Below are 20,866 nucleotides of genomic sequence, written 5' to 3' on the forward strand. Positions count from 1 at the left end.
GAATAAAACAAAGACTCCTGTCCTCAGGGAACTTTACATTCTGGACAGACAATGGACATTGAGGATCATAAATAAATTTATTAGAAGATATGTTAAAGTGTGATAAGAACAATGGAGAAAATAAAAAGTAGGATGGAGTGCAGAGGATATAGAAGGGGGAAGGCAGAAATGAGGAAGTTGGAGCTTTCAATTTTAAATAGGATTATGCCTTAGTCCGCTTACGCTACCATAAGAAAATACCGTAGGCTGCCTGGCTTAAACAACAGAAATTTTTCTCACAGTTCTGGATGCTAGAAGTCTAAGAACCAGGTTCCAGTCAGTTTGTTATGTGGTGAGGGCTCTCTCCCTGGCTAGCAGAAGGCCTCCTTCTTGCTCTATTCTCAGAGGGCCTTTCCTCAGCCCATGTGCAGAGGGAGAGAGCTAGCTTTCGTTGTCTCTTGTTATGAGAACACAAAGTCTATTGGATTAGGGCCCAACTATAATGTTAGTGTACCTCCTTACTCCAAATACAGTCACACTGAGAGGTTAGAGCTTCAACATAAGAATTTTGGAGGGACACATACATTCAGTCCATTCAGGCCTCATTGAGAAGATGATACTTGAGCCTACTCTTGAAGGCTATGAAGTAGCTACTCAGACACAAGGGAAATACTTTCCAAGCACAAGAAGAAGCTGATGCAAAAGCCCTATGAGCTGGTATGTTCCAAGAACAACAAGGCCAGTCTGGCTCCAGTGAAGTAAGAAAGGTGGAGATTGCAGGGGAAGTTGGAGAGGTTTGCATATTCACAATTAACATTTTCGGCAAGGATACTTTGCAAGTGCTGCTGCCTAGATCAAAATACTTCTCATCAGGAGGCATATAATATCTGGTTGTCACATTTCAATGATGTTAAAATTGATAAGTGAGTTTAGTTGCATGACAGCATGACCCTTCATTGGAAAGTAGGTTTTTTTGCCCCCTTGTTATAACCAGCAAATAATCTGTAGGATGACAGTTTAGTGTCCTGCTAATATCCAATTCTCTACAACCTTTCTCCTAATCATTAAGGATGGGCTTATGATTGTCCCTTAAATCAATTATTAGGAGTGAAAAACTAATTTCTAATTGTATTATTCCTTCCATACTGCAAATGGAACTCTCCTCCAAAAAGAGCTGTGCCTTAACTAGGACTATTTTTGACTATTTTTTTAATTAATAAAATACAGTTCTTATGAGAAAGCTGGGAAAAATGTTTAATTTTTTCCCTATAATTACAGATTTTTAAAATAAGGAAATGACAGTCTGGCTATAGCCGGTGTTTACAAATTATAAGTTTGTATATTTTTTATTTTGCTTTCATTGAATAACATTAGAACTTGTGGATTTATATATTGAATCTATTTCCATCAATTTCAGTTTATATTCATCATAAAATTTGAATTGTTCCCTCTTTGATCAGTAGGAACTTCTCATTTTCTTTCCATACCATTAGCCTTTGATAGCTTTTTTTCTTTTTTAAGATTTTATTTATTCATTTGAGACAGAGAGATGAGAGAGAGAGAGAATGAGCTGGGGGCAAGGCAGAGGCAGAGGGAGAGAGAGAAGCAAGCTCCCTGCTGAGCCAGGAGCTCCATGTGGGGGGCTCAATCCCAGGACCCAGAGATCATGACCTGAGCAGAAGGCAGATGCTTAACCATCTCAGCCACCCAGGCACCCCCTTTGATAGCTTCTTAACTCTCTGCCTACACCAGACGTCCCAAATTCCTTTTGTTTTCTAATCACATGTGGGAATTACCATCTCTCCAAGTTTCCCTAGTTTCTTTCAATGAAAAATGTATGTATCTTGAAGATAGAGGCAACAAGATTTCCTAGGAGATTGTGAATGTGTTCTATAAGAGAAAGAGTCAAATATGACTGCAGAGTTTTTGGACTGAGCAACTAGATCAATGAAGTTGCCATCAACTAGGAGGTAGAAAGATGTAGTGGAAAAGAAGGTATTATAGGAGTTCAGCTTTGGATATTGATTTTGAAATTTTAATTACAATTCTAAATAGATATATAGCAATCAAGTGGATACTCGTGTCTAGAGTTCAATAGATAGAAGTTAAGCAGTCATCGTCCTATAGATGAAAATTAAAACCATGGGCCAGCATGGGCTCATGAAGGTGGTCAGTGTAGATAGAAAAAAGAAGAGGTCCAAGGGCTGAGCCTCAGATTTAGAAGATCTAGGAGAAGGGGAACAAACATATTTGTATACTTTATTAACATTCTTGAGAAATATTCCAAGAAAATATTGGGTTTTGATACCCAAATAATATTTCATAATAATAATTAATACTAATGTTCTACTTCCTCTTCAGGTGAAGGACTTTCTGAAAGAAGTGTAGAAATTATTCTTTCTGTCACTTTGTGTATCCTGTCAATCATTCTTCTTGGAACAGCTATTTTTGCATTTGCAAGGTAAGATTTATTTGTACTCACATTCCTAAGATGCTTTATGGACATTATTCAGTTCTTGTCCGATCAGGAGACAGAAGCCAAAGCAGTTATATGAATGGAGAATATTTAATAAAAAAAATATTCTAACTAGTATAAATAGTTAATTACTATAAGGGACAAAAGAACATTAAAGGGTCCAGAAGTAGCAAATACAATAAAACAGCTGCTGTCTCAAGACTGAAGAAGAATGGACAATAAAGGAACTAAAAACTAGAAGAAGTTTCACTCCAAAGTTTGATGTGGAATGTCTACTACAGGCATATACAGCCTGTCACCTATCAGTGGGCAAAGAAAATGACAGAAGGGGCTGGAACTCTTCTGTAGAAGGTAACCATCATTAATGGAGGACAGGTAGGCTGCAACTGGTCTATAGAAACAGCCCATCTTGCTGAGTAGTGTTGGTGGGCTGAGCTACTAGAATCATTCACCAGTGGGGAGAGCATACACTTAGGAGGCAGTTAGCACCCACCCAGGGGGGCTGCTGGGCCTCCACAATGAATAACAATCAGTCATGCAGCACTGGGACACACCAGGTAGGTATGTCCCTGTCTCTCTTGCCTCGAAGGTCACCGTGGTATCCTCTATTGACCAGGCTTAGTATCCCACCACCTGGCAAAGGGGAAGTATTATAGAGTCTAGCTCCAGTATCACAAAGCAGGGCCAAGATGGGCAGGTTTAAAATTAAGAGACAATAAAGTGATAATAAAAAAGCAGAAGGTACCAGGATTTCTGCATTTTTATTTTTATTTTCTTTTTCTTTTTTTTATTTTTTTTTATTTTTTTTTAATTTATTTTTTATTGGTGTTCAATTTACTAACATACAGAATAACCCCCAGTGCCCGTCACCCATTCACTCCCACCCCCCGCCCTCCTCCCCTTCTACCACCCCTAGTTCGTTAGTGTAGACTAGTTGGTAAAGTAAAGAGGAAAAAAGAGCCCACCATGTAAGGAAGTTGGACATCTTTGAAGTGTTGTCCTTACTGTAAAAATGATCTCTTCTGTGTAAACTTTAAGATTTAGACCCGATTAAAATATTTTTCATGAAACCTATCGAATTATAAATTATTTTTAAAAATGCAGAAATCTTAAAAATAATTTATAATCTTAAAAATAATTTATAATCTTAAAAATAATTTATAATCTTAAAAATAATTTATAATCTTAAAAATAATTTATAATCTTAAAAATAATTTATAATCTTAAAAATAATTTATAATCTTAAAAATAATTTATAATCTTAAAAATAATTTATAATCTTAAAAATAATTTATAATCTTAAAAATAATTTATAATCTTAAAAATAATTTATAATTCGATAGGTTTCATGAAAAATATTTTAATCGGGTCTAAATCTTAAAGTTTACACAGAAGAGATCATTTTTACAGTAAGGACAACACTTCAAAGATGTCCAACTTCCTTACATGGTGGGCTCTTTTTTCCTCTTTACTTTACCAGCTAGTCTACACTACATTTTTCAAGGGTCCCTTTAAATTCTCAGTATTAGCCTTTGAATTCCCTTGCTGTTTACAGAACCTCAGGGGAAATCTCAGTTGTGATCCTAAAATCTGGCTTCATAAAGTAGAGTTCTGAGTTAGAGTCCTTACATTTGCAAAAAAAAAAAAAAAAAAAAAAACCATGACAGCTAATTTTCTAAGTAGCTCAACAGACCCTGTTTTTATTTTATCTGAAGAATGTTGTCCTGTATTCTGCATGCCATGTATCATCTCTTTCACCTTGAGTCTCTTAAATCCTCATTTTGATGGATAATTTGAAGAGCTCTTGAAACAAATATATTTCTTATGCTGCATACTGTTCTCAGATTCAGCCAGGGATGGTGAGAGAAAGTCATTATTTGGCACTTTTAGAGATATATTGTGTAAGATATCTTCCTTGTCCCTAAGGGGCATGTTTTGGCCACATTTGTATTATTTCCTTGCTCTAAAATCTCTTCTGACTTTTCATTTCCTTACAGGATGAACTCCTTATGTGGGCAAGAAATGCTCCCCTCTTAAGTCCTACAACTTCCCAACTTCTCTTTGGCCAAATGGGTCTCTTCTCACCTGAACATTCCTTAGGCTTTTATAGACCTCTGCTTTTGTACAATCAATCAGAAAGTTGCTTCTTCTTCCTTCTCATTCTGGAACATTGATATCAGATATCATTTTTTTTAACTTCCTGTCAATACTAATACTTGTCCTATGACTTTTAATTTGGATCTTTTTCTTTTATTGCTTTTCCGACATTTATTTATTTATTTATTTAATTTATTTATTTATGAGATTTTATTTATTTACTCATGAGAGACATAAAGAGAGAGAGAGGCAGAGACACAGGCAGAGGGAGAAGCAGGCTCCGTGCAGGGATCATGCCCTGGGCCGAAAGCAGGCACTCAAGCGCTGAGCCACCCAGGCGTCCTTGCTTTTTTCTACATTTAGATGTTGCTTCTCAACTAAACTGTAATGTTGTTGAGGATGGGAAACATATTTTATACTTCCTATTATTTTATACCATCCTTAATACGTAACTCATTAAATAATAGATATTTGAAATGTAAAAGAGAGATAGACTAGCTAATATCGCTTTGTCATATACCATATTATGCCCTGAAAAATAAGCATGTAAAGGGCTTAAAATGAAAGGACTTTGATTTGGTTCTTAGATTCCTGTGACTTTTATTTTTGAAACTGAGTCTTCTGAAGTAAAGATAACATTATATACTTCACAATATTTTTATAGAAAGCCAATGAGACTAATCAAAACGTATTTCTATACATTTTCATGAATGTAGAGCTGTTTCATGGATATAACAACAATGGAACATTGTCTTTTGGCACTGGTGCTGCTACCAATGAACTGGTTCCACTTTGGCCTGCTTTCTTTTTATGACAAATCTAGAGACAGCTAGAGGGCGGAAAAACAAGTTCATAGCATCAGTTTCATTTGCTCTATATTTTAAATTTGCCAATGGCCCAGGCCTTGATCAACTAATTCCCATTAAAATTTGGAGCTTCCACAAAGCAACATGTTAAAGGAATATAATAGAATAGGCTTCATGGAATTCAAACAGGAAAAAAGATGTGAGGAGCTATAAATTTGCACCATATTCAGAGAAGTGACCCCAACGAAGAAATTATCAGACTGCTATCGTGACTTAAAAAGAAAATGAAACTTAATTCTGTATGCTTTCTGTGATATTTCCATTTTGGACTTTACAACACTTATTTTAGAATTCGACAGAAGCAGAAAGAAGGCGGCACGTACTCTCCTCGAGATGCAGAAATTATTGACACTAAATTCAAGCTGGATCAGCTCATCACTGTGGCAGATCTGGAACTGAAGGACGAGAGATTAACGCGGTGAGCACACTCCTCTTGGCGAACAGTGGTTCAGAGGGCCTGGAGCCATGACCCTATTCTGACCTATGCTTGTTGGAAGTGTTTGTGGGGCTCCTATTTACACAGGTCATAGAGATCTTCTTTCAAAGGGTGACCTCCATCTTCTGCACACTTCTCACTGGTGTTCGGAGAATCACTTAATCTTCCTCATGCTTTGGGTTCAATATGAACCTCGGACTATAATGTTCAACCAAGCTTTTTTTTTTTTTTTTTTTTCCTGAGACAAATATTTTTAAACATTAAACCTTTAAAATTATGTTTAATAATTCACTTCAGATGATAGATTTCTTTTTCACTGGATTTGCTGGAAGTGTCCATATTTTTCATCACAAGTTTAATTAAATTTGTAACTACTTGATCTGTTTACATCATTTTTATGAAAGCCTTATAGCTCTTTGTTTTAGGATGAAATTACACTAAGAGTCTAACTTGTGTGTTAACACTTCATTTTTTAAATTGCTTAGTGTTTAAAAATTAAATACAAGGTAAAAATTACCTGTGGAAGGAAAAGTGTGTCTTCAGTATGTGTCAGAAATAGTAAAGGTGCTTAATTTTAAAGAGTATTTTAAATCCTTTTGAAATCATTATAAATCATTCAAAATGTTGGCACATCTGAAAAACTTGTCTATTAACAGAATTCATCAAATTCTTAATAAAAACTGTCATCAGGCCATCATAACTAGTTTAGATTCTTATAAGACCCAATGTTTTGTGGTGCTTATAAGCACATGACAGCTTTTACAAAGTACATGAAGAACTATGCTGGACTTTAAAAATTATTATTAACTCTGGAAATATGCCATTAAAGTTCCTGAACTTAAAAAGTAATTGTTCTTAGTTGTCATTTAGCAAAGCTGGTCTTTACCTAATAGATTGACTTTGAAAGAATATTTTTCAGCATATCTAAAAATATCTAATGTGTGTTTTGGAGGGAAGTGTCATCTGATGAGCAGGGGCCTTCCAAATACTGCAAAATGAAAGCTATTCAGTGTTATCACTAAATTAGAAGGACATTTACTTTCTTAAAGAGGAAAACTCACTTCTTTATATTGAGATATTCACCTTTGTTTATATTCTAGTAGGGGTGGTTTCTATGGATATAACAAAATGGATGGTGCTCCAAAGACCATATGTAAGACGGTTATATATTATCCAGGACATAGTTTTCCACACTAGAAAGGTTATGTATGAAAGACCAATAGATTTTCAGGGTAACCTGCCAAAGCTACGCCACATTTTAGGAGCAATACAGCATTCCAGTATTAGGCTGTGTCTCGGCCCTAAAACGGTCACCCTGCATAGTAAAAGGAAGTGTCTTCTCCTTTCCCCTGCGGGCCAACTGAATTTCTGCATTATTCTCTCAAATCCTGTCCTTAATTTGTGTTCCACTTCTACAGTCCTGGAGTCTCAGTGTCTTCTCACACCCAAAAGTATAAGGCATAAAACATCAAACCTCTCAGTTCAATTAATTTTAGTTGTTTGAACAATTTAGTTGAATCCGTTCAGACTAAAATGTGAGCTTCTAAGTGTCCAAACACTTTTAGGGCACTTTTTAAAGAACCTTTAATGATCCCCTAAAAGTTCTTAATAAGTAGATCTTTAGGAAAGAGATAGGACATAATGAAGTGAAAAGAGCCATTCGGTATTAAAGTGTTCTTTATCGAGGAGGTTATCATTCTAGGCAAGCTACGGGGAGGTTAGATCCCCTAAGCTCTGTGTGTTTTCACAGCTTGCCCTTTCCTGCACTTCTGAACACAGCCATTATCTAAAAGCTGGATGATTTTTGTTTTGTTTTGTTTTTTTAACAATGACTGTCATGGCAGCTAATGGAAAAGGTGAATAAGGACTGCATAGATTGCTTATTATTGTTTTTTTATAAATCAGGGACTGTCTTATTTAACCTTGACTCCTAATTATTTATTTTGCTGCTTCCATGTCTGTTTATGTATATGTGGATTTATTTGTAAAATGATATAGAAGCGTCTTTCAAGTATATCTCAAATAGTGTTTATTTATTTTTGCCCATAGATCATTAGTATATATTACCCCAGTAATAGTATAGTTGGAAATTTTAGTTTCTATGCTTTTTTACTTTCTTATTTTTTGTTATGATTCCAGCATTCATGACTGTAAAACATTTTTATTTGTAATGCCAGTGGCACATAAGAGTATGTTTTGCTTGATGACTACAGAAATCTATTAAAATAACTATCAAGTGGTTTGAGTATTAGCTCTTCATTACAGATCTGCCTCCAGATTCACTATTAATGGAAGGTTTTTCATGTTAATAATTTCAGTACTACAGAAGACAATAAATCTAGAAAAATAGTAACTAATGGATCCATAGTCATGTGCACATTTACTAGGGGCCACCCTTCAGTGACACTCTAAAGTCTTCACTTGACTTTAAGGTACTGGAAGATCTAAATCTACTGAAAGCCACATAGGTCATGAGAGGAGAGCCACAGACGCTGATAGTAGATTCTGAGAGTAAAAAAATCAGGGAGTTTGAGGGGTTTCAAAATTGTTGAATAACTTATGTCATATGTCTTTGTTATTTTCAGGAAAGTACGTAGGTAATTTCCTTCCAATCTACCCAGCTAACATATGCTCTTTCTACTTGAGGCTTAGGCAATGTTCCTTTCCTTCCAACTTGCCCACTTCCTTCATGCTAATTGGACTAGCAGTGTTCCTCAGTGTCATATGTCTTGACCTATCCATAAGAGAAGTGATAAAAGACTATCTAATCAATAATTAAATATTAATTCTAGGAGATTATCTATTTGACAAAAGTCATTATGATGCTTATACTAAATCCTGTCGAGGACTTGGAGTTTTATAGTCGGAAATTATTTCTTTGGTGACAAGTACCTGTATATTGACATACATGTTAAGATTCATCCTGTAATTTTTGTATGTGTAAACTCCCATTATTTAATTATATACTACCTTGTTTCACAAAGGATCTCAAGAATTCTCTCCCATTGTACTTTTTCTTCCTGAAGGCGAATGAAACTCAAGTGAAGATTTAGTACCCTGGAAAAAAAAAAGAAAAAGAAAAAAAGATTTTGTACTCTGTAACTCCATGAAAACATTCAGGATAGGCCATGATAATGTTTTAAATTCCTATTTGGAATGATAACTAGATCATTTCCTTAATACATATCTTATATTTAAGTTTAGAGAATGCAAGATATATTTCTTAGGAAGGGTATTTAATATTTTGGGCTCATCTCTTCCACATTCACCAGATTAGAAAATGACCTTTGTGGTTTGTTACTTGATAAAGAAATGAACAAAAAGGCATTTTGCGACAGCTTCTTCAAAACACAGCCGCTTAGCCCAAGGAAGTGAGGAAGGTTTCTAGGAGGAAATATTGGCAAGAGCATGAACATTCAGGTAAAAGAGACCTGTCTCTTCAAGATTGCAGAGACCAGCTGGCCCTATGGATTGCTTTATCTAATTTGACTGCAACACAAATGACCTTCCCCAGAGAGTTATAACACTTAAAATTAAATAAGCTATCAGAATGCTCACGAGTTAAATATTCTATTTGCTAAAAATGTTTATTTTTCACTGTCTCCTTACCAGGCTTAATTTATAGTAGGCTTCCCTCCTCCCTCCCCCACCCATGGTGAGTAAATCAGAAAAAAACAAAAACAAAAACAAAAACAGTAGAATAACATTAATCAGTGTTACTAATCTTCTTACTTGACACTCAGTTTCTTCCAAACCTGATTTTTCCCCTCAAATTTTGTGCATCATTCCATATTATCTTGCCTATTTTAGTTGAGTGAATGTAATGGTGCATTAATTAGACTCAAGGCCCAATCCAGTAATCATGAATGGAATTAAAATCCTCAACAAAATAAAGCAAACAAATGAATTGTTGTTTTAAGAGTATTTTCCTTTTTTCAGTAATTTTAGAAGTTTGCATATTAAATTTTTGTTAAATGTATGTATCTTCGGGAAGCTCTTGTAAACTCTAAAATCAGAATACATTTGGCATTATTATTGTTTTTTACAATTTTTTTTAAAAGATCTATTTATTTATTTGACAGAGAGAGAGAGAGAGAGAGCACAAGTAGGCAGGAGTGGCAGAGGGAAAAGGAGAAGCAGGCTCCCCTCTGAGCAGAGAGCCCAATGCAAGGCTAGATCCCTGGACCCTGAGATCATGACCTGAGCTGAAGGCAGACACTTGACTGACTGAGCCACCCAGGCACCCCTGTTATTTCCAATCTTTATAAAATTAAAAATCACCCCAGTCTACTTACACATAGAGAGCTTGCTAACCTGATAATTGCTACTATTTATACGCAACTACTATGTGTTAATTCTGTGTGTAGTGATCTCACTTAACTCTTTCAATCCTTTGTGGTAGATACTTTTATCCTCATTTTACAGTTGAAAAACAAAAGATACTTAGAGAATTTAAGTTCAAGGTGGTACATCTAGTAAATAGAATAGTCACGATGCTCACCTCAGTGTGTTTGATTCAGAGGTAACAGATTGATTCGAAGGTAACAAGATGTGCCTGCACGTGTGTGTGTGTGTGTGTGTGTGTGTGTGTGTGTGTAACTCTGAAGCATACTAGATGAGATCAACATAACCCCTATTAAAAAAAAATAAGGCCCCATGGGATCCTTCTGCAAGCAGTGTTTTCTATGCAGAGAATTGATTCTAAGGGAAGAATTGCTTTTTTTAAAATTATTTCTGCTTTAGTGATATGGGACAAAGGAGTGGTGGCATTATACAATAGGTTCAAACTTGCAAACTGACCTTCAGTAAGAATACACAATATTTGACTGGTACATGAAATTCCATGTAAAACCATTAGCATTTTAATTGCCATCAATTTTTTGACAGATTCTGGTCATTAATTCTACTTCTCCCATAAACTGTTTTGCAAATGACATCAAAAATACATGAATCCAGATAAGAAATGTCTGACAAATATGTGAACTTCAGACAAGTGTCCTGAAGTAGGATGAAGCCCAAGATATTTAATGCTCATGTTCTTGTAGTAGCAAAAAATAATCCAATGTGTTTGTGTACTAAATAAATAATGAATCTTTACTTCCAGATATTCTTCATTTTTCTTTAGACGCAAGGAGATTTTTGTCATCCAGTAAGTTACTGTGGTGATGCAGAGCTCTGTTGTGATTGTTTTCATCTTGTCAGGTGGTGTGCTCTATATTTTTAAATATACTATATTGAGCGTTTTGTTGTTTAACGTGCTTTTTTTTTCCCAAAGCCAAAAAAAAGCCCCATGCTTTCTACTTAAAATATGACCTCTATAATTTGCATGCTGTTGATATGGTAAAGTTAACCTTATCAAAATGCACATTGACTCATAATGTGCATGTCCTGAGAATTTGCTGTGTTCTCATGTTGTGTTAGCTTTGATAGTAAAATAAGTTTTCACCTAGATTTCCTCACGTGCATCTTGTCTCATTATACCCTGATACAAAGCTGAGTTCTCCATCTGACAGATGGAGTCCCAGTCCACACCTCACACATGCTCACTTCAACTACTGCAGGTGGTAACCTGTAAGGACCAAGATGAGGGAATTTCCTGTTCTGTGTCTCTGGGGCATACACAGTTCATAGTCTCTGCACTTGGCCCTAATCAATGGATAGCTAACTGTGCATGTTTGCAGGCGCTCCGCTGATGCTTGGAAATGCCTTTTATATGCTGGCACAAAAAATTGCTTTATATGTTCGGAAGGTAGTATAACAAAATGTCAGCATTACCAGGGACCGCAGCAACTGATTGAATGCCTCAGAGATAATCAGTTTCTTCAGGCAAAGAATATGAATGGAGGCAAAGAACAAAATGTATTTGATTTCAAAAATCCCAAATCTTTGATAGAGGAGTCAGTCTCCATGAGCCACAAGGCTGGAAGGGGCCAAGGCTCCTGACATTCTCATTGATCACGAATAGTACTCAGCATGATTAAAACAGTGGAGGCCAGGACTATTCCTACTCTCATCATATTTAGCATTTTGGAATCATAGGTAACCTTGTTTTATACTTCATATGAACTAATTGCCAAAGTTTCCATTGACAGAATTAGAAAGGTTTTATAAAAATACATTTTCCTCAAAGGACCTGCTTGATCAGATTCAGTTGTCAAAGTAAGACTCTGTTGAGCTAAAGCTTTAAGTGATCCCATCACACATAAAACATCCATTTCCAACCAGCACTCAAAGCTGACCTCTCAGCATTCCAGACTCACAAAGGGTCTGGCTGAGAAGCTCTGCCAAGTATCTTTCTTCGTCATCATTAAACAGAATTCTTTTACTTTTTTTTGCTTTACGCCATTAACGCCTCAGAAAAAAATACTTCCATTTTTACTTCATATTTCTCCTTGAGCACCAAATTTTCTCTCTTAGAATTAGTCAGTTGTGTCCTACTTAGAGCTCTTACTTTGACAGAGCCCAACCTAATGATTCGGATTCATCAGAACCTTTGTAGAACACCTGTGCATAAATCCAATTTGTTAAAGTAGATGTATTCTCCTTCCAAATTTAGTTTTCTGAGGTTGCCTTCTAACCCCTAACTGAAGAACTTTAGTGCAAACCTGCCTCGCTAGCTAATAGTTCAGAGTCAAAGCACTACTTTATAGACGATGTCATGTCACCTGTGTCCTCTTCTTTACGTTCTCACCGAGAGCCTGTGCCTATCTCTTCACACAGCCATCAGCAGTTTCTTCTTCATTTTCTCTTTCTACTTCTTCTGCCCTATTGCCCAAGGTAGCTTAAGTTTGTGTCCCCGGTTGTAATTTAGAATATGTGGCTGACAAAATAAAAGATCTGTCAAGAATTTTTCAGTTGTGCTAATGTGGGGAGGCTTAGTGATGAAAATTCAACTCTTGCCACCTTGGGAGTCTTCTTTCAGCAATTTGACATCAGCAAGAATGTTGCTTTTCCTTATCTGTCTAGAAGTATCAGTTGGGCACCTACCACGTGCCAGCCACTGTTCTGAGCACTGGAAATAGCGTGATGAAAACAGAAAGGCCATTGCCTCCAAAGAGCTGCCCTTCAAATGGCTAAGCTCCTTTTAAATCTATTTGTCTTTACAGATGTGAGGAAATACACCGGGAAAATACTTAGCACTTACTAATTGATTGTTTTTCTAATAAGAAAAATATTACAAAAAAAAAAGAAAAAAAAAAGAAAAATATTACATTACTTCTTGAGGTAGTATGTTTACCTTATAAAATGAAGTTTCAGTGTCAGCTGTACAGTACAGGTATTAGGATAATATTGTAGGTTTAAGGTGTAGAGCATCATGGTTTGGTTTACATATATTGTGAAGTGATTACCACAGCAGGTTCAGCTAACAAACATTTTTTTTTCACATAAATACAATAAAAAGGAAAGAAAACAGATAAGGAAAATGGGAAAAAAAATGTTCTCCCTGTGATGAGAACTCTTAGGATCTATTCTCTGAACAATTTCAAATACACCAGATAGCAGTATTAGCCATAGTCATTGTGTTGTGCATTATATCCCTAGCATTTATTTCCTTACTACTGGAGGTTTGTACCTTTTAACCACCTTCCTCCAATACCCCCTCCCTCTGCCCTCACCTCTGGTAACCACAAATCTGATTTCTTTCTCGATGAACTTGCTGTTTGTGTTTTAGATTCCACATGTAAGTGAGATCATACAATATTTGTCCTTTTCCGTTTGACTTGTTTCACTTAGCATAATGCCTTAGGCCCATCCATGCTGTTGCAAATGGTACAATATCCTCTTTTTATGGCCAAATAATATTCCTCTGTGTATATATATATATATATATACATACCATATATATATATACATATGGCCAAATAATATTCCTCTGTATATATATATATATATATATATATATATATATATATATATATATTAGCCACGACTTCTTTATCCATTCACCCACTGATGGGCACTTTGGTTGCTTCCATGTCTTGGCTGTTGTAAATAATGTTGCCATGAACATGGGGAGCAGATGTCTTTTTGAGTCAGTATTTTTCTTTCCTGTGGATATATTCCTAGAAGTAGACTTGCTGGTCATACTTTGGCTCTGCTTTTAACTTTCTAAGGATTGTTTAACTTTTTTAATTTACATTAGGGAACAGGAAAATTATTGGTGATTTGATAAAAGAATGAAGAAAGACCGAAAAGAATGCTACTTTAAAGCCTAGCACAAATAAAATCAATAGAAAAGCACAAAACTAAAGACATCTTTGAAAGCATTACAGTAAATGCTGCAGATAAGTAATAGGATATCATTTTAGAAGTAGATGTAAATGTTGGAGCAATTAATGGCTTAATTGAAATACAGAAATTAAAAATTCACACTCCATATTTAATAAAACTTAGAAAGATTAATATGTTTTACCAGAACGATAGATTCTGGTACTCATATTCAAATTTTTATTTTATTTGTTAACGTGACAAATACATATTTTAAATCAATGCAATAGAATTTGAGACTCTTTTTTTTTAACCTAACTTAGGTAGAAAACACAAAGTTTCTCAGTTTGTCCTGTGCCACTGGTAATGCTGATTTAAGCTGCTCATCTAGAGGCTATCATCCATGGCTCTCTATTTGGACTATATTTTAATTCCCTATAGATTTCAACTAATTGACCTTGGGGGAAAGCTGAATCTCTGTGACAATATGGTCTTCAATCACCACTGCCAACATAAATAAATGATTCCTCTCTGGATCTATCAAGAGTAATCTGAGTGGAATTTAAGTTTTTGATAGACTTTTAAAAAATGAGCCCAGACACGAAATAATACCCTTTCAACAAAAGGGAATAGGATTTAAGACAGCTAAGATTCATGTAATAAAAAGTGTTTAGGCTTTTCTGTTGGAAAGTGGTCAGTTATCTTACTGAAATCTGGACAGTTCCCAAATTGATTTATATAATGATGAACTGAATTTGATTTGATAGCATCATTCACCATTGTAAGTCAATAAAATACCAGTATAAAATGCTCTTCACATAACAATTTTAGTTTTTAAAAATGTTAATAAAAAGTTTTCTATTTGAGTTCCTTTGAGTGTCTTTACAGATCACTTCATTTGAAAATAGCACTCCTGAAATAACGTTGTTGACTTTCATGCACGTTAATTTCTGGGAGGGTATTTTTTTTTATGCTTATCTAACCAACAGTTTTTCCTAAAAGAATTTAATTTCCTCATCAGCAAAAGCCAGTGCTTTTTTTTTTCGTATTATACTCCACTTTCTTTTCTAATTCCCTCTATAAACCATCCAAATTAATTTTTTTTCTATTTAAAAATAAAACTTTAAAAGCCTATAATAACATTTAGAATGCAGCCAATTCTTTTTTAGAGGTTTATTTATTTATTTTAGAGATGGGAGAGGGGTAGAGGAAGAAAAAGAGAGAGGCAATCTTAGGCAAACTCCCTAAGGCTCTAAGCCTGAGCACAGAGCCTGATGTGGACCTGAATCTCAGGACCCTAAAAGATCACGATGTGAGCCGAAATCAAGAGTTGGGTGCTTAACCAACTGAGCCACCCAGGCACCCCAAAATACAGCCAATTTCTAAAGTTAAAAGTTAAAAATACACCCATACAATATGAGGCTATGTATCAAAGCAGTGATATGGATACTACAGACAACAACCAAAAATCTTCTATTTTAAATAGTTGTTTCTCACATTATGTAAATACAAATGCAATGAATAGGTTACCTTAAGTGATTGGGTTTAGATAAAGAGAGTGATACAAAAGAAATAAAGCGCAAGAGCTCTTATTCTTTTTTTGAAGTCTGTCTTTTTATTACTGGATAGGAAAGATGATTTTATCGTTCATATGTCTAGTTTCCTAAGAAGTATCTAGCATGAACTTCTAATGTTAGGGGATCTAATATGGCTTCGTTTAGACTTATGTAGTGTTTATTGATGCAGCTATTGATCATACTTATCTAAAGCTCCTGAGAAGTCTCAATTGCTTACTATTTTAGTGGAAAAATCATTCAGTTCAGATACTTGAATAATAAGCACAGCACATATATTTAGCTTGCTGTGTATGTTGGTCAGTATATTTAATAATGACTAATTCATTGTCAACTATGAATAAAGTTATGAGGGTCATGTAGTGAGTCAGTGCTAATCCTGCCCCTGCCTTCAAGTACCCATGAACCTCAATGCAAGTGTCCTTAATCCATGTGCTTATATGGCCATAATACAAGGTGGAACGTGATTTGTCCATAGAAATTTCATTTCATTGAAGGAAGAAATTATCTTCTCTATAATAGAACAGGTAAGGTCAATGGAAGAGTTAATATTTGAATCAGCTATTGAGGAATCAGTAGGATGGTTGTGAGGAAATACCTAGAACGGTACAAACAGGATATCTAGAATAAAAACAGGATATGTGAAAGGTAGTTGTAAGGAATTATGTTAAACATGCTGGCGTGATGAGAAATGCTTTCACATAATAATATGAAAACTGAATCATTACGATCTTTATGTTATTAGTGATTTATTTAGAGTCTTGAATTGAGAACTAGAAAGCCAAATTTGGATTTGAAATCTGGGTATTTATGACCACTTTTTTTTTTTTTTGAGACCCTGATTGAGAAGAATAAAATAGGAAATTGGGGCACCTGGGTGGCTCAGTAGTTGAGCGTCTGCCTTTCACTCAGGTCATGATCCCTGGGTCCTGGGATCAAGTCCCACAGCAGGCTCTCCACAGGGAGCCTGCTTCTCCCTCTGCCTATGTCTCTGCCTCTCTCTGTGTGTCTCCCATGAATAAATAAATAAAATCTTTTTTTTTAAAAAAAGGAAATCTTGCTGCTTAATTTAGCACATTTTAGTCTAACCACTTTTGAGTAAATTAAATAGAATATTCTTTTAGCAACAAGCAAAAACCTTCCTTTATATCAGTGTAAATAGTGGGACAGATGGTTAAGAGGAGCTTGAGTTTTGCAAAATAAAGTAGAAATAGCAATTACAATACTAATGATATTAACTAATATTTATGTATCACTTCTAAAGCCAAGGGCATTTCTAAGCATTATACATATATGAGCTTAGCTTTACATAAACTTACCCTATTTTCCAAATTAAGAACCGAGGCACAGAAAGATTAAGTAACTTGCTCAAAGTAATGTAGCTAGTAAATGTTGGAACAGGAATTTGAAGCCATAATATTTTGAGTAAGGAAAGAATTCACAAATACCCACCTGGATCCAACAGCTAGCCAGTTACAGTTACTAATATTTGTATAGTTTACAGATACTAATTTCTTTAGAGATATCTTTCAAATGCAAAATAATAGTTTAAAGAAAGCAACTTTCTGTAATGTTTTTCACTGTAAAGAAACTGACAAAAGGAAGTATTTTTATTAGTTATAGTTTCTAAATGAGACTAGACATCATGAATGAGAAGAGGAAGGATGTGAATAATAACAAGGCTGCTTTAGCTATTTCTTGTGCATTTATATTTTAATATGACTATTCATATTTAGTATCTTTTGAGGATTTGATGAACATACTCTGATTCTGCAAATGCCTTGATGGCTTCCCAGAAGCTAGCCCTACTTTAGATTCTACATAGCCTAGTAAAAATATCCTGCCAATACCACCTCAAATAATCCTGGATTCTCTGAGAAAAGAGAGACTCTCTCCACTATATGATGACAGTCTGACTGTCCTTACATACGTGGACCATGAACCTATCATTAAATCAGACATAGTGTGGTTGAATTTCACTAATCACAAATTGAATAATCCCTGTTGTTATGAAAGTGGTATCTTTGCACCTCAAGAATTTCCATTTCTGTGTGGTAGCAGGGAAGTTGATCTTGCTAATTCAAATATCTCCTTCATATTTCTGTTTTAAGCTCAGTTAACTAGGATTTGCCCAACCTAACTCCCTTGCCTTTCCTGTTTCTGAGGAACATCATATCACAAGAGCACTGGGCATCAGGCATCTAAGGGCACTTGGGTAGTATGGGTCTAGTCCACTATTATATTTTTTTCTTGCTGGTCTTTGCCGAAGCAAAATCATTTCCAACAGGGATTGACTGTCCCTACTTTCTGTTGCTATGTCAGAAGTATTTCCAGGGCCTCTAATTCAGACACTATCTTCCTATCGCAAACCCCAAAGCTAGGATTCTTCTGATTCAGTAACCCATTAAATCGTCCCCATATCCATTTGGTTAAAAATTTCTCTGTTGCCTTCTCAGAATCACTCTAGGTGAAATGTGGGAAGCTTACAAGTTCATCTACAAAGACTTTGCTCGAACACTGCTATTTTACCACTGTGATGCCACGTTTGATAATGGGATGCTGTATGAGGTTATGCCCAGAGAAGCTGGGAGATACCTCCTTCTCCTTGGAGACAGCCTATCCCATTAACCAAGAATTCTATCATTCTTCTTGGTAGTACTTGCTCCTGCACCCCCATATTTTTCATTAACCTTTATATTGTAATAGAATGAACTTTTTGACTCATGCTTTCTTCATTGAACACACCCCTTATTGACCATTTTCATAGCATTCATTGTGACACATTTTTCAATCTAATTGTTTTCTTTCATTTGTTCTTTGTGTCAGAAATCACATCCTCTTGTAAACATTATTCACTTAAGGAATGCAGTAAAATCATCCCTGATAATATTTAAAATTTTGAAGAAGTTATGTTTTATTCATTTTATTTCATTATACCTTGTGCCTTTTGTGGTTTTGCAGTGCTAATTGATTGTGCATGACAAATGTGCTATTAAAGATGTTCCCTTCTCTGAATTTGTGCATTACATAGTCTATTTAGCTGTTAAAAATTATTTCATTGTTTTTCAGAGTATGAATAACTTGACCAATGAACTGTCACAGGAGATATGTCTAAAGTAACTGAAAGAACTGTGATTTTTTATGGTTATATACTCATCAAAACTCACTCATGAAATAAAACGTAGGCAATATGATGTCATTTTTCAAAGATCCACTCTCCCTGGTTAAGCATTCTCTATTGACAAAATATTTTTAAAAATTCACTTTAACTCTCTTAGTTAGACTCTAAATACTATGCAATATATGCTTAAAAGTGACCTGTTTTTAACATAGCACCCCAAATGCCTAACAGTATTAAAAGAGTGTCTTAGCTTGAAAAAGAAACTAAGTTATTATTTGGTTATATTTAAGTCCAAATAATATAACTTAGGAAAATAAAATAGAACTTAAAATAATGATTGCCTATCAGGTAAAGACATAGCACATCAGACATTACTGATTTATTATATTTATCTGACTTTAATCTAGAACTCTTTGAGAAAGAGCCATGCCCTCAACTTATCATGCATTTAACACAATCTCTGTTGCAGGTTACTTAGTTATAGAAAATCCATCAAGTAAGTTTGTTAAATATCTTTTCTTCTTTTTGAATATCAATGCTAGGTTCACAGATTCAATGAATCTTAATGTGTGGTTCCTTTTTTGTATGTTTGCTAGAAAAACCTCCAAGCTGGATATAAATCATAAAAGCATGACTAATTGCATGGTAACTGGAGAAATGCTTTCTCTCTCTCTGGGGTGAAGCTTGCATGTCTGTATTTTAGCTTGGGAAGTAATACGGGGATATTTAAACTCCTTAGGGTTTAAAAACCATGTCATTATGAGAATGAGGTCACTGCAATATTTTATATCTTCTAAAACCTTGTAATGTATAAAATGTTTTCTGTATGACAAAGAGGTATTATGTGCTTTAGGATCCAATGATAACTTTATGCCCTTATATTTACTTGAAAAACTTTCTTCCTTACAATGTTAAATCATTCATATAGTCACTGAAAAATTGAAAGAATTTTGTGCCATGGATACAAAGAAAGCACTTACAGGGGAAAGCTAATTTTGTAAATATGACAGAGTGACTTGAAAGGGTTGTGTGGCTATGGGTTTTGAAGTGTCTGTTGTTCTTTGATTTGTTAACTGTACAGCCAGTGCCAATCTAACACGATTCCATTTTATACCTCTCTTTGCTTGGAGGCCGGTAAGCAAGAAATCCTTCCTGCAACATGTTGAAGAGCTTTGCACAAACAACAACCTAAAGTTTCAAGAAGAATTTTCGGTATGTTACTAGCAGTTGTCACAACATTGCCAGACCTCTAGTCGTTTCATGTGTCACATTTCATGTCCATTTTAAGCATGCAAGGCCATGGAGGACTCTGGCCTTGATAATCAATACCCAATTACCAGGTTGATTGTTTGGATAGTAATGTTACACTGGGTGGCCTCTGGTGCAACCTGAACAGAATTATTCACCTACTGTGTGAAGAAAAGGTGTTCTTCTTCAGACCTCCCCAGCCTGAGGCAGCCTGGCCTCATTTCTTCTCTGCTGTCTCATCCAGATGTAGACGGGTGTCTGGAAGGTTGTAGTCATTGGTTTTTGCTGGCATGCGAGATTTAGGCTTTATCATAAATGTTGTTTTTATATTTAAATAATTATTTTAGGTTAAGACTAAATGATTCTATTTTTTATTTGTCTGCATAGTTTATGTTAGTGACATACATGAACCTGAGAACAGAACGTGGTGTTTCCAGAAAATACAAAAATAATTATTATTTCTAGAACTACCTAAAAGTAAAAATAACTGTATTTTATGAGGCCTATTGTTAAGTTACTATGAAATAAACACTATCACATTATGGAGAATATGTGATGTTAACATTCTACTTTAACATTATTTAAAAGTAAGATTAATTATATTGCCATTAGCATTTTGTATATCTATGCATCAGGTATATATCAGATCTATAAATAAGCTTTTTAAAAACTTGTATACTTCTTTTCAAACTTATATGATTATTTTGTGTTATATAAGTAAATGGATTTCTAAATGTCATCAAAAATTTTATTTCTTTTTTTCATGAAATTTTTAGTGTGTGAACCTATGAAACAAAGAATTAAGCAATTGGCTTGAATAATTCAGGATTATAATATTTCAGCCTCTCAGGGAATAATAAC

At 34.9% G+C, this 20,866-nt stretch overlaps 1 protein-coding gene and 1 long non-coding RNA gene across 5 annotated transcripts in view; one reads left to right on the forward strand and one right to left on the reverse strand.

The window, feature by feature from the left end:
• Nucleotides 1-20,866, forward strand: part of PTPRQ (protein tyrosine phosphatase receptor type Q) — a 247,193-nt gene that overhangs the window by 199,518 nt on the left and 26,809 nt on the right. For all 3 annotated transcript variants that reach the window (XM_049094355.1, XM_049094356.1, XM_049094357.1), the window contains 3 exons: nucleotides 2,341-2,440; nucleotides 5,708-5,836; nucleotides 19,888-19,969. In XM_049094355.1, the coding sequence (XP_048950312.1) occupies nucleotides 2,341-2,440; nucleotides 5,708-5,836; nucleotides 19,888-19,969 (311 nt within the window). The remainder of the gene's footprint in view (nucleotides 1-2,340; nucleotides 2,441-5,707; nucleotides 5,837-19,887; nucleotides 19,970-20,866) is intronic.
• The window catches only part of LOC125752560 (uncharacterized), a 76,106-nt gene that overhangs the window by 7,150 nt on the left and 48,090 nt on the right, over nucleotides 1-20,866 (reverse strand). For both annotated transcript variants that reach the window (XR_007402402.1, XR_007402403.1), the window contains one exon: nucleotides 8,825-8,911. This is a non-coding gene — a long non-coding RNA (uncharacterized LOC125752560). The remainder of the gene's footprint in view (nucleotides 1-8,824; nucleotides 8,912-20,866) is intronic.

The sequence above is a fragment of the Canis lupus genome, chromosome 15 (assembly GCF_003254725.2).
Source record: "Canis lupus dingo isolate Sandy chromosome 15, ASM325472v2, whole genome shotgun sequence".
Taxonomy (NCBI): Eukaryota; Metazoa; Chordata; class Mammalia; order Carnivora; family Canidae; genus Canis; species Canis lupus.